Genomic DNA, 12,396 nt, shown 5'->3' with positions numbered 1-12,396 from the left:
TAAGATATCCAAGAGGAGCTATGCAAAAATTCATGATGGAGAGGAGTGGCAGAGAGGTGGACTTGTTTCTGCCCTCCCTCCCTCCCTCTCTGCCCCCCACACCTTCCCATCTCTCTCTCCTTAGGCTGACAATGTTCCTCTTCTCCTATTTCAAGTGGCAGCAACAAAGATGAGAGAAAAGAAGCAATGACGGACATCCCAATCTGTAAGGTTAAGATGTTTATTTATTTATTTGATTAATTAATACCCGACCCTTTCCCAGCAAGTTAGGAAATTTGGCTTCAAGGTTGGGGACTGGCCAAGCATGCTGATCACATCGACCATTCACATGTCTGCTTAGAACATAATGCTCATCCATCCATTGGGGAGAGCCACAAAGTATGAGCCTTCACACACCATTTTCTGCAAGGGCAGAAACCCTGCTCCTGCCCTGACCAGCCTTCCAACTTTCATCCTCCATTTCCTCTACATGGGTAGCATAGAAATATTGCATTGGATCAATTAGTGGAACTGACAGACATTGGCAGTTTCCTATGCATATCAGACCACAAATAACTATAGCAAAACCTACCGATGTTGGGGAAAAATGGCTCTGAACGCTGGCGAATCATGGCCTGCATCTGTCGCTGCTGCTGCTGCTCTTGCCTCTCTTGATCCAGCAGGTCCTGCAGCAGAAGAGGCTGTTCCTCTAGCAGAAGAGGCCGCTCTCGGTTTTGCTGCTGGGCCAAAGTCTGAGGAAGCATCATTTGCTGGGAAGTAGGCAGACCACTGGCACCAGGACAATTCACAACAGGCACAGTTTGATTCCCAGAGTGCCCTGTCCCCAAGTTATGGTTAACTGGTTGGCCAGGGATGAAGGCCGGATTCACTGTGGTCCCTTGAGAGAAATTATGGCTTATCTGTGGAACCATGTTCACATTAGGAGGTACTGCATTTTCTATGGTCTGACCAGCAGGTGCCATTAAAGTCTGTGGAATACTTGAAATGGAGTTGGTTTGTGCTGCTGGCAAAGAGTGAGGTGGAGAGTTCAGGGGCCTGGTGTCAGAGCTGTCTGAACTCTCATTAGCTAGCAAACTTGTAAGAACTGGAGTAGATCCAGAAATATTATGAGGGCTTGTTATACTTTGAGCAGGTGGTAGAGCAGGGCCCTGGATAGCACCTGGACTAGACACAGTGGCTTCTTCATTAGTGCTTGGCTTGTCTGGCAGCTCCACATTACAAAGGAACGTTGACTTTTTCTCTCCATCGAGCAATTCTGTTTCAGCAGTAAGTGAATTGCTTGAAGATGCTGCATTCCCATCACCTTTTTCATGTTCAGTTTTCATTTCCTCCAATGTACTTGGAGAGAGCACTTCTGTTTTAATCTCAGTAACCTTGACGGGTTTTTTCTGAAGAGCAAGCAAGTCTGAAGGAACTGCAGCTTTATTATCTTGAAGCTTCTGATGAGCACTGTCTCCTTTGCCCTGTATGTCATCTATAGGAACACTGAGATCCAGCTCCTCATTAAACATACTCTTTTTGTCACCTAAATCGAGTTCTGGATCAGTGTAAGCAATTATGTCAAACTCTCCTGATCTTAGGAGGTCATCAAGGTGGCGATCGTTAGTTTCAAGGTTATCTAATGTGTCCAGCTCATCTCCTTTTCCATCCTCTGGGTCCAGATTTAGATTTTCAAGATCTTCATCAACTAAATCCTTAACCTCCACACCATCCAAGTCTTTGACATCTAAATCTTTCACAGCGGGATCATCAGGATCAAGCTTTTCTTCTAATCCATCAGTGTGCTGGTTTGAAATCTGTAAACCACCTGATGCCCCAGCAGATGCTGATGCTGGCAAAGGAGCTCCTGAAAAGGCCTCATTAACTGATGGATGATTTAGAGGGCACATGACTAGCACAGAACGAGGATTCACGGGACCTTGATGAGAGGGTGGTAAATGTTCCAAGCCCGTGGACACATGCAATGGATTGTTTAAGCTTTGAGGGTTGTGTCTTGCAGGCTCCAGTTGTCTTGAGCCTTGACAGTCCTGCCGAGGTACAAACCCTGCACGTTGTTGGTGCTGGGGAACCATGTTCATAGCAGCACTAGCTGATGAGGAATTAAAAGGAAGCCTTGGTCTGCTATCGGGTGCTCTGTGACACAGTTCAATAAATGCCTGACCCATTATGTTATGTTGCTGAACCTGAATTCCTTGTGGTAGGAAATGCTGAGACAGTCCAATAGGGTTACCCATTTGTGGTTTGTTTGGTAATCTAGGCAAATCTATAGGCATGGATCTTCTTAGTTGGGGTGGAACTGGAGGACGTTGCATTTGTTGTGAAGGACCAAGGAAACGTTCTTGACATGGTGGAGGACCACGGCCACCTCCAGAAAAACCAAATCTGGAAAAGGTAAAAAGAAGCCTTTTGTTGACTTAGATGGTCTACTGCAACGTACTTAACATAATAAACAACGTTTGTTGGCTATTGGTGGACGCAGAATGTTGGACTGGATGGACTTTGGATCTGACCCGTAACAAACATATTCCAATGTATCTTGTCATGTCTTTTATTTAACAGAATTTATCTATTCATGAAAGAAAGTCTAAAATTAAGGCTCTCTTTCGGATCTCTTCCTGACAGATGGCAAGGACTTCCTACTTGAAGACTTGTGCACTCAACTTTTCAGAGGCAAAAGCTGGAAGTTACCCAGCAGAAGAGTATCATTTAGTGATAGGGAAATTTGATGCTCCTGCTGTTGGGTTGACAGGAGTCTAAAATCTTCACAATTGTAATAATAAAGTGATATATTTTATTTATTTATTTATTTATTATATTTGTAAACCGCCCCATCCCCTAAGGGTCATATTTATAATGTTGGAGATTATGTTTAAAAAAACCTGTTTTAGCGAATTTAGTTTGATGAAGTAACAGCTTCAGCTTTGAGGAATTATGGGTTGATCAAAAACAATGGGACTTTTTACATAGGAAGACAATTTGTTCCAACCCCATGGTTTGGGCCCAATTTTATGAGTACAGACTTTAATACATTTCACTGGATTCTACAGAGATAATTTTGAACCACATTTTCACAGACACTGTAACTGACATTAAACTAAAGTTAAAAAAATTAAAAAAAATTATCAAAGTATCATTACATATAAAATGTTTAATTAATAACAAAACTGTCAATGAATATGCTAATTCATTCCAATGATTCTGGTTGACATGCTAACAATGCCAAAAGAATCCTGATTTTTAAAAACTCATTACTTCATTAAACTTTATTTTATGATTAAAAAGACCAAGAAGCATACCTAATTGCATGAGGCCTCACTCCCATGCCACCCAGATCTCCTAGAAACTGGGGTCTATTAAACTGTCCATCAACAGCAAACCCCGGGAACCTTAAGCCAACAGGTGGGACCATGGATGACCGAATGTTGCCAGGGTAGGGCGGAGGAGGCCGGTTGAAAACCTGGTTCAGATTTTCTTGTTGCCACTGCTGAACAGGGGCTGTATGGGGTGTGGTAGCCTGCTGTGATGCTTTCTCTTGACGTGCTGCATTCTTCTTTTGTTGTTGCTGCTGCAGAATAATTTCACGTAATTTCTGGCGCTGAAATGGAATAATTGATCATGTTAACCTAAGGAATGAACTTCTCCCAAGTGCTATCTCTGAGGACCATGCAGGTATACAGAAGCAAGGATCACTAGGAGCCTCACTCCTTCCAAACCCACCCACCTCCAATCTCCTTCCCCTAACCACAGTATCAGAATCCAGTGGCAAAAACTATGATTAAGGCTATCTAGGCTCCCCCTTTGATTAACATTTTAAGCTGGTTAAGAATTCTGATTACAGAGCACAGCGATTCTTATCCATGTTACTATAGGTAGCAAAGTGTTCCCTAACTGATTAGGGAGATGTGATTAGGAGAGATGAAGAATCTCATGCCCAGACCCCAGTCTCTTAAATAGCTCTCAATTACATATGCAGTGGCTCAAAAAATGTCCATGTATTACTTCCAGCAAATGACATGATACTGGGGAGAGGACGGTTCATATCATTATATCCCCAAAGTTCCCTCATTCTTCACTACTGCAGGAACCACAGACTCCCTGTCCAATTTGGAAGAAGTATAGTCTTGCTTCCCTCAGACAAAGAACATCTGGTGCTACTTGGTTGCTGAATAGCACATTTCGGAGGCAAGAACTATTGCCATCACAGAGGATAGGAGAGATCCCGACTTCTCTGCCTTAACCACGGTGGGTTCTCAGATCTTCCTATCAATGCAAAGATGACTTTTTTGCCCAACAATCCTGAGTTCAAAATATCTGAAACCATAGCCAAATTTTTGCTGTGCCATTTGAACTAGGTTCCCTTGGCTTCTGTTCACATTATTTTCAGTGTTCTTTACTGGATTTACTCTTCTTTGTCCCTATGTTGTATATGCCTAATAAAGGTCTCTGAATGTGAATCTGGATAGGAGAGAGAATCTGCCTTCATAATAGTCACCAATGCTTTTAAAAAAATCTTCCTATGTTTGTTGCAACAGTCTTTTCCTATTGAAAGCCACCTCAAAGGCCTGTGTTCAACCAAAAGAAGCAGCATTTAAATAACTAAGATACTAGTAAGAGGACAGCAAATCTGCTACTGTAGAAGCTACAGCTGTGTGTTTCACATCCAGTAGAAGTTATTTCTGAGAGAGTAGAATTGCAACATTTCTAAAAGCAACTAATCTTTCAACTATCGCATCTCAAAGTTTCAGCAGCACATTATCCAACACACCTGTCTTAGTTTCTCTGCATCTACCTGAGACATTGGGCTCTGTGTGTTTGTTGCTCCTGTTGTTGGTGCTGGACCAGGAACTTGAGAGGTCTGGGGAAACTGTTGCCCCTGTGAGCTCATGGAAGAGTTTGCAGATGCATTGAAGTTCCCCTCAGATCCAGATCTTGGTTGATCTACAACATCATGGGGAAGCTGAGAAGTTCCAAAGTTTTCTGGCTGAGGCCTTGGAGTTCCAGGAGGCTGATCATAAGGGTCACATGATGGTGCATTTGGAGCAAGGCTAAAAGAATCTGTCACAGTAGATCCTGATGTTCTTGGAGGCTGAATACATGGATCAGATGGCCTTACAAAAGTCCCAGGTAAAGTCCTACTCTGTGACACCTGTATATAAGGATCTCGATTTGGCATTGCAGCTGGTCTATTGTAAGCTTCTGATATTCCAGGCCTTGGGGTTGCTGGTGGCTGGGAATATGGATCATTACTAACCGGTCTTGGTGTACCTGGAGGCTGGGCATAAGGGTCAGAATGCCTTTGATTAGCTGAAACCTGAGCAAATAAGTCTGCTGCCTGTGCAGGTCTTGGGGTAGGTGGTTGATGCATATATGGATCAACTGCAGAGGGTCGAGGAGTACCCGGAGGCTGAGCGTAAGGGTCCAAGACTGGGCGCGAAGTACCCGGAGGTTGAGCGTAAGGGTCCGAGACTGGGCGCGGAGTACCCGGAGGTTGAGCGTAAGGGTCCGAGACTGGGCGCGGAGTACCCGGAGGTTGAGCGTAAGGGTCCGAGACTGGGCGCGGAGTACCCGGAGGTTGGGCATAAGGGTCCGAGACTGGGCGCGGAGTACCCGGAGGTTGGGCATAAGGGTCCGAGATTGGGCGTGGAGTACCCGGAGGTTGGGCATAAGGGTCTGAGACTGGGCGCGGAGTACCCGGAGGTTGGGCATAAGGGTCCGAGATTGGGCGTGGAGTACCCGGAGGTTGGGCATAAGGGTCAGAGACTGGGCGCGGAGTACCCGGAGGTTGGGCGTAAGGGTCTGAAATGGGATGTGGAGTACCTGGAGGCTGGGCATAAGGGTCCTGAGGAGCTCCCCTTAAAATAGTTCCAGACTGAGCAAAAGAATCACTCTGGTTTCGTATTACTCTTTGAGGATGGACAAAGGTCTCTTTTATTGCTGTGTGGGATGCCAGAGTGGGCTGACTATATAATTCAGTAGATGGATTGTGCGAAAAGCTATCCATAGGCCTTGGCGTCAACACAGGCCGTTCATAGGGATCCACACTCATACGTCTCGGAGTTGATGGCATCGAAGCATAAGGGTCTTGTGGGGACTGAGGAGGGCGCATTGGAGTTTTAAATGTGCCTGGACTGCCCTCAACAACAGAAGTGGGAGACAACGGTGGCCGTACATATGAATCAGTAGGAGACATTCGAGGCCTCTGAAATGCATCTGTTCTAACAGGTGGTTTTGTGAATGGATCATTGTTTGCTGCTGTTAAAGGAGGTTTCCCTGGTTGCTCTGAAATTAGAGGTGATCTTGGTAGCCCCAAAGGTTTGGAGAATGGTTCTACTGCCACTATAGGCCTGGGTGTATCTGGAGGTTTTGCATAAGGGTCACTGCTGACTGGAGACAAAGAACATGAATCTCTGACTGGTGATGGCCGGCTTCCTGTTGACTCAGATACCTGAGCTGGCCTGGATATGGGTGATGGGGGTGGACGGATATCTACTGATGTAACAGAATTCCTCCTGACAAAATTCTGATTTTGGTTAACAGGTGGTGGCCTGGGCGTTCCCACCATTTTTGCATATGGGTCAACTGGAGAAGGTGGTCTGGTGTTAGAGGAGCTAGGAGGAAGAATCTGTTGTGAAGAAGACTGAGAATGTGAATCCTGAACAGGCATTCTGCTTGTTGTCGCATGCGGAGGAGGCGGTTGTGGTTTTAGAAATATATCGGAAGGGATGGAAGTAGGGGTGCCAGGCAATGGTTTTGTAAATAAGTCTTTGTGGAATGTCTGTTGCGCAGGAGACATGCTTTCATTGCCAGCCTGAGGCGTTAAGGGACTCTGTATCCCACTGCTAGGTGTATCTGAACCTGACTGGTTCAAAAGCTGTTGTGACCCAAGTTGTTGCTGGAGTTGCTGCTGCTCATTTTTCACTTGCTCAAGTTTCTGAGTTGCTTCAATTTTAGCTTGCTGCTTACTTTTCTGACGCATTTGCTGTTTCAGAAAAGAAAGAAAAAATACTATTACAGCTATGGACAAATTAAAATAAAAGAAAGGCATTAAACCCAAAAGGAAATTTAAATATCTTTTCTAAAAATCTGACATTACTCAGAACAAGGGCCAGAGGTTTCTACAATCGAATTATTTAGACATACAGCTAGATGAATAAAGGCAAAAGAACCATCTCCAAACATCTCCTGCCTTGAAAACCCTACAGAGTCACCATAAGTCAACTGGGACTTGATGGTGCGCGTGCACATGCGCATACAGATACTCTCCCCCCCCCCCCCATTTTTAGCAACCAACCAAAGCTTTTTCTGCAGCTATAGTAGATGGGGGGAGGGGGGAAGGAAAACCAAATACAGCTCACCTGTCTAAATTTCCATTCTTGCTCGTGCTCAGACTCCCTCTGTTTTAATGGGTCCTTAAAGAGTTCAGAGTCGATACGAGAGCTTGGATCAATGCTATCCTGTGGCTGTGGCCTTTTCATGGAATCATTTGACATCTGAACTTTGTTGATTCGCAGCGCAGCTCTATTATCTCTGGCTTTTTGCTGTTAAAGAAAAGAGAGATACATACATGCCATTCGTCAAGTTTATGATGGATAAATACAAGCAATGCATCTAACTATAGTTCCCACAAAAATACCAAATAATTCATCAGATTCAATTATCTAGATGAAATATGAAGCTAAATCAATTGCTGGTACCTGGAATTACTGATCCCCATAAAGATGTAATATAAGGTGGGTTCATTTAATGTAATTTACATGGTGGACAAAAGCATTATTGGCAAAAAGCATTGAGCTATACACTAGAATTCCTGTGATGTTTTGCATGAAGAAACAGCAGAACATGTTCATCATTAGCTGAAGAGAATTTGGGCAAAATTCCAAATCAAGCTGAGCAATGTAAGAAGTGAAAAAAGTATTATAAACCAAAGAATATGGACATTTGCTTCAGTTATTCACTATAAGAAATAGAGCAGCTTTTAATTATTTAAAAGCAGCTATAAGCACTTATTTCTGATGGATAACCTTGATCTTGTTTCTCCAGAGATCACACCACCCTTAAAGATTTTCAAAGGTTATCACAAGTTAAGTTTTTGGATATGCAAAACAGAAGTCACAAGGAACTACCTGCATCTGGTCCCTACCAAGTTGGAATGGTCTTAGTAGCAATTTAGAGAACCAGACAAGAAAAGATCTCCAAGAACTGGCCAGAAACTGTGTTTTAAAAACATTCCTTGCTGAACCAATTTGGGTTTTAGCAGTTTTAAAACCTATATTAATTGAAGACAACTTAGTAGAAGCTACATATGGAACAGCTTTTCCTCCATTAAAAAAAAGTTGAAAGTGTTCTTTACCACATATGGAGCTCTTTCCTGTGAGCTTGCTTTTCTCCACAGTTTAGCAATCTGCTTCACTCTTGTCGCCCAGTCTAAGAGATTGCAGGGGGGAAAGGGGAATGTGTTATTTTGCAGTGATTTGGCATCTCATGAAAGCACAGCTCAACCTTCTCTGTTCTTTATGAATTCTATACATTCACCAGTAAAGACCCAAAGTGACTTGCCAGATTCTCCTTCCCCCCATTTTATCCCCATAACCACCTTGTGAGATAGACTAGGCTGAGCGGGTGTGACTGGCTCAAGGTCACCCAACAAGCTTCCGTGGTGAAGCGGAGGTTAGAATTTGGGTCTCACACTCTGACCACTACACCACACAGGCTCTTTGAAAAGCTGTGCTTAACCCTACAATTTACAACATACCTGGGAACTCTTCTTTGAGGTTTGGAAAATTGATATTTGTGTACAAAACAGGTGCCACTGTTGCCATTTCACCAAGTGCTTCCTCTTTCTCCCATTTCAGTGTGCTCCTCTGTGCATTAGACATGGTATCACCCTCACCTTCCATTGGGGCAGCAGATGGGACCCAAGAACTGGTGGTATCATTCATCACTGCATTAAATGTTGCATTCTTATCCCTGAGAAAGGGAAACCGGTTTATTAATTTGCATTTAAGTTGTTCTAAAGCAGGGGTAGGGAACCTGCGGCTCTCCAGATGTTCAGGAACTACAATTCCCATCAGCCCCTACCAGCATGGCCAATTGGCCATGCTGACAGAGGCTGATGGGAATTGTAGTTCCTGAACATCTGGAGAGCCGCAGGTTCCCTACCCCTGTTCTAAAGGCTGGGTAAAGGGGGAAAAAGACATCTTCCTAATGACATGCTGCATTAAATTAATGTTGTTACAGAATACTTTTTTTTGGTAAAAATTATATTTCTTAGTTTTACTCACCTGGTACCTGTATATGACGATTGTGCTATAGTAGAAAAAGTGCCTAATCCACCTCCAGGAACCAATGGGGTATGAGAGAGATGTGGGGCTGGTCCAATCAAACCATTCATAAGTGGAACTCTTGAAAACACGTTCTCCCCTTTAAGGAAAAGGGAAAATCTGAATGGCAATTTCTACTTTTATCCATTCTCTACAGCAGAAAAAGTAATTGCAATTTATGATACTGATAAAGACTTCACATACTGCTTTGGAGCATCCCAAGCATTTTACATCAATAAGACTCTGGTTTTATATCTTGCAGTAGCAGACTAAAACCATTTGTAGTGACCTTATTTGGACAACACGGAGTAATAATAACATATAATTTTATTTCTAATTTAAAGAGCATGTGAGGAGAATGCATCCCAGGGACTTCTTCACCCTAAATAACTTTTCCTCTCATATTATATTGTTTTGCATTCAATAAGGTGAGCTATGCAGTTTCTGAAAGAGACACACAACAGCTATTTTGATTGAAACATGTATCATGACTTTTCTAGGTAGGATTATTAAACAATGGAAGGTACATCTATGAAAAAAAAGAACCCACATCCTCAAAAACAATGGACAGATTCCATATTACAACTTCTGCGCTTCTCCGTACTGTCAAACAGACTGTCCCTTCACAGTCTGTTTCTCAGATCTCCCTTTCCTACAACTTATAACTAAAGGCTGCCAAGGTATCAGATGAGTGGATCAGTACAGCAGTGTCCTATAATTTTGGAGGTCTCAGCTGCTATGATAGAACTGTACTGCTGGAAGTGACCACCCAGTCATATGGTCCAATTCCCTGTACTAAAGCAAGATCCTTCACAACTCACTGGAACATAATCCAGGGGAAGGTTTTAAAGAACACATCCAGATGGCACAAGCAAGCAATGTGAAATCTGAAGATACAAAATACCACAATATTTCAAACAGTTCAGCCACATAAAATGTTCTTGCCCATCTTCAGATGTGATAAAATCAGACCTAAGGCATGAAAGCAAAACTCATCTGTTGAGTTTCCTTCAAGAGAAAGTTTTCTTAGCACTTTACCTCTTGTTCTCCCCATCTGATATCCTGTCTCTAGATGTGGCCATCTCTGAAACCTCAATGGAATGGGGAAAACCCAAAATCTAAAGGGGAAAAAAATTTCTTCCTGACCTCAATAGGCCACTTAAGAGACATCAGACTTAAAAGGTACCATAGTATACTCTTCCAAGTTGAGTTTTTAAAACTAAAACTGTACTAGGGAGATATACTACTCTGGAGCAATCTTATTATTTCTCAAAGTCCCTTTAATGTAAGAACCTATCACAAGAAAGCAAAAATAGTCTATGTGGCTACTGCTTAAATCATCTAAACCTTATACTACTCAAAATTAGCCTAGGGAAAAGTTATTATAGTGACTGGGCATTTGATTTAGAATGCCAAGCACGTGTAAGTAATACCACCTTCAAGGTTCATTAAAAAGTTCTAAAACTTCAAACAATTTGCCCACCAAAATGTCATTTGAAACCTCTCAAAGGTTGATGGAATAGTTTTATAGTTTGTTAACCAATGCTGGTTAGAATTCCAGTTCAGTGGTCTCCCCTAACCCATTAACCCGGAAGTCTAGTGCTGTGTTCTCCATTATCTCCATAACATTAGAGCAGCTAAGCAAAAAAAGCATGATAACCCAAGGCCCGCTGTGCCATCAAAGCATATTAGGGATTCACTTTCTAGACAACTCACTGTCAATATGCCTGTCTGTCTATATCTGCTGAGCAAGCAATGACATTCTAACCTGCATCTTTTTCCAAAAGACAACATGGCATGCATCTGGGCAGTGTAACAAGAGAGACACATCTCTCAGTACTGGGATGGAAAGTTTTGTTTTTATAGTTGAAAAATACCATTTACTTCTGCCTTTTTGCAAGATGGAGGAAACTGCCATACTGTTTTTGAAGGAAAGCTAAGAAGAAACATTAAAAACAAACCTTGATTGTGCAAATGTACTAGCTGTGGTGGAGCCGGAGGTGGGGGTTGTGGCAAAGGAGCAGACTGAGTGGTTGCAGGACTCAATACAGCAGTGAACAAGTCTTCAACATCCTTTCCTTCCAGCTCTGTAAAACACCGCTTGTGAGTATGTGGATATGACTGTGTACTGCAAAGTTCATAAGTACTGAGATACCAGACAAAAGGCCTTTTCTGTAGTCGGTCCCATCTGCAGACCTCCTTCTCCAGAGAAGTTCACCTAACACTGCCATCTTATAGATGCCAGACAAATCTGTCTTGCTTTTTCTTGCTTTGGAAAGCTGAATTCCCCTTCCCTTATGTTTTTATTCAGTGTTACAGCTGTGTGTTTTAAACATATTGCAGTATTATTTTAATTTCATTACATTTGTATCTCTTAATGGAAATCCCTCTGCCTATTTGTGCAACAGAAAAGCAGAACAGGTATATAAAAATAAATGAAAGGGTAAGGCAAAGCAAGAAAGCATACCTGGAATCTTGTACAGTTTACCAAGAATTGCACCTGGATAGAGTAAAAGCAACATCAATGTTAGCTACGTTTCCTATAATAGATTGCAACACATTCATTTCAAGAGTTGGAAGAACAAAGCCCATCTAAGAATGCATGCAGATGGGAACCTTCTAAAATCTTGGGTATCCCCATAAGGCAGTGATGCAAGACACACATTTACCATCTGTGACCATCTTGTCCAGTTCTGGGCTGAGGATTCCATCTAGTTGTTCTTCACTCAATGGCCGAGCAGTCTGGCTGATGCATGGTGGAGGCAAAGAGGAAGGATCGTCAGAGATGGGTCCAATATCTAGTCCAGCTAGAGGGAGGAAGGAAAGAAGAATACTGTCAGTCAAACAAGGCGATACAAGAAACAAATCATACAAACTGGTTTAGGAATGTAGTCTGCCAGAATTTTCTTTTTTCCATTTTAATAAATTGACATCAATAACTTGGGATAATCCAAGCTGCACTGAATTTTTTAAAAAAAAACTTTTAATGGTAAGCCTCACCTCTTGATGAGTCCCAATAACAAATATGGAGCCTATACAACGTAACGATTGGGATATTTTAAAATTATAGTGAAAG

The 12,396-nt window shown here is 42.5% G+C and overlaps 1 protein-coding gene across 1 annotated transcript in view; it reads right to left on the bottom strand.

Annotated features, from left to right (window-relative positions):
* KMT2C (lysine methyltransferase 2C) overlaps positions 1-12,396 on the bottom strand; it is a 170,650-nt gene that overhangs the window by 26,668 nt on the left and 131,586 nt on the right. Inside the window, exons 28-37 of the mRNA XM_048510499.1 lie at positions 11,990-12,127; positions 11,788-11,820; positions 11,282-11,407; positions 9,282-9,420; positions 8,753-8,967; positions 8,351-8,424; positions 7,356-7,538; positions 4,766-6,979; positions 3,297-3,595; positions 572-2,382 (exon numbers count right to left, since the gene is read on the bottom strand). Of these exons, the coding sequence (XP_048366456.1) occupies positions 572-2,382; positions 3,297-3,595; positions 4,766-6,979; positions 7,356-7,538; positions 8,351-8,424; positions 8,753-8,967; positions 9,282-9,420; positions 11,282-11,407; positions 11,788-11,820; positions 11,990-12,127 (5,232 nt within the window). The remainder of the gene's footprint in view (positions 1-571; positions 2,383-3,296; positions 3,596-4,765; positions 6,980-7,355; positions 7,539-8,350; positions 8,425-8,752; positions 8,968-9,281; positions 9,421-11,281; positions 11,408-11,787; positions 11,821-11,989; positions 12,128-12,396) is intronic.

This window comes from Sphaerodactylus townsendi, linkage group LG11, assembly GCF_021028975.2.
Source record: "Sphaerodactylus townsendi isolate TG3544 linkage group LG11, MPM_Stown_v2.3, whole genome shotgun sequence".
In the NCBI taxonomy this organism is placed as follows: Eukaryota; Metazoa; Chordata; class Lepidosauria; order Squamata; family Sphaerodactylidae; genus Sphaerodactylus; species Sphaerodactylus townsendi.
The sequence above is the reverse complement of the archived record's forward strand: the minus strand, read 5'-3'. Positions and strand labels throughout refer to the sequence as shown.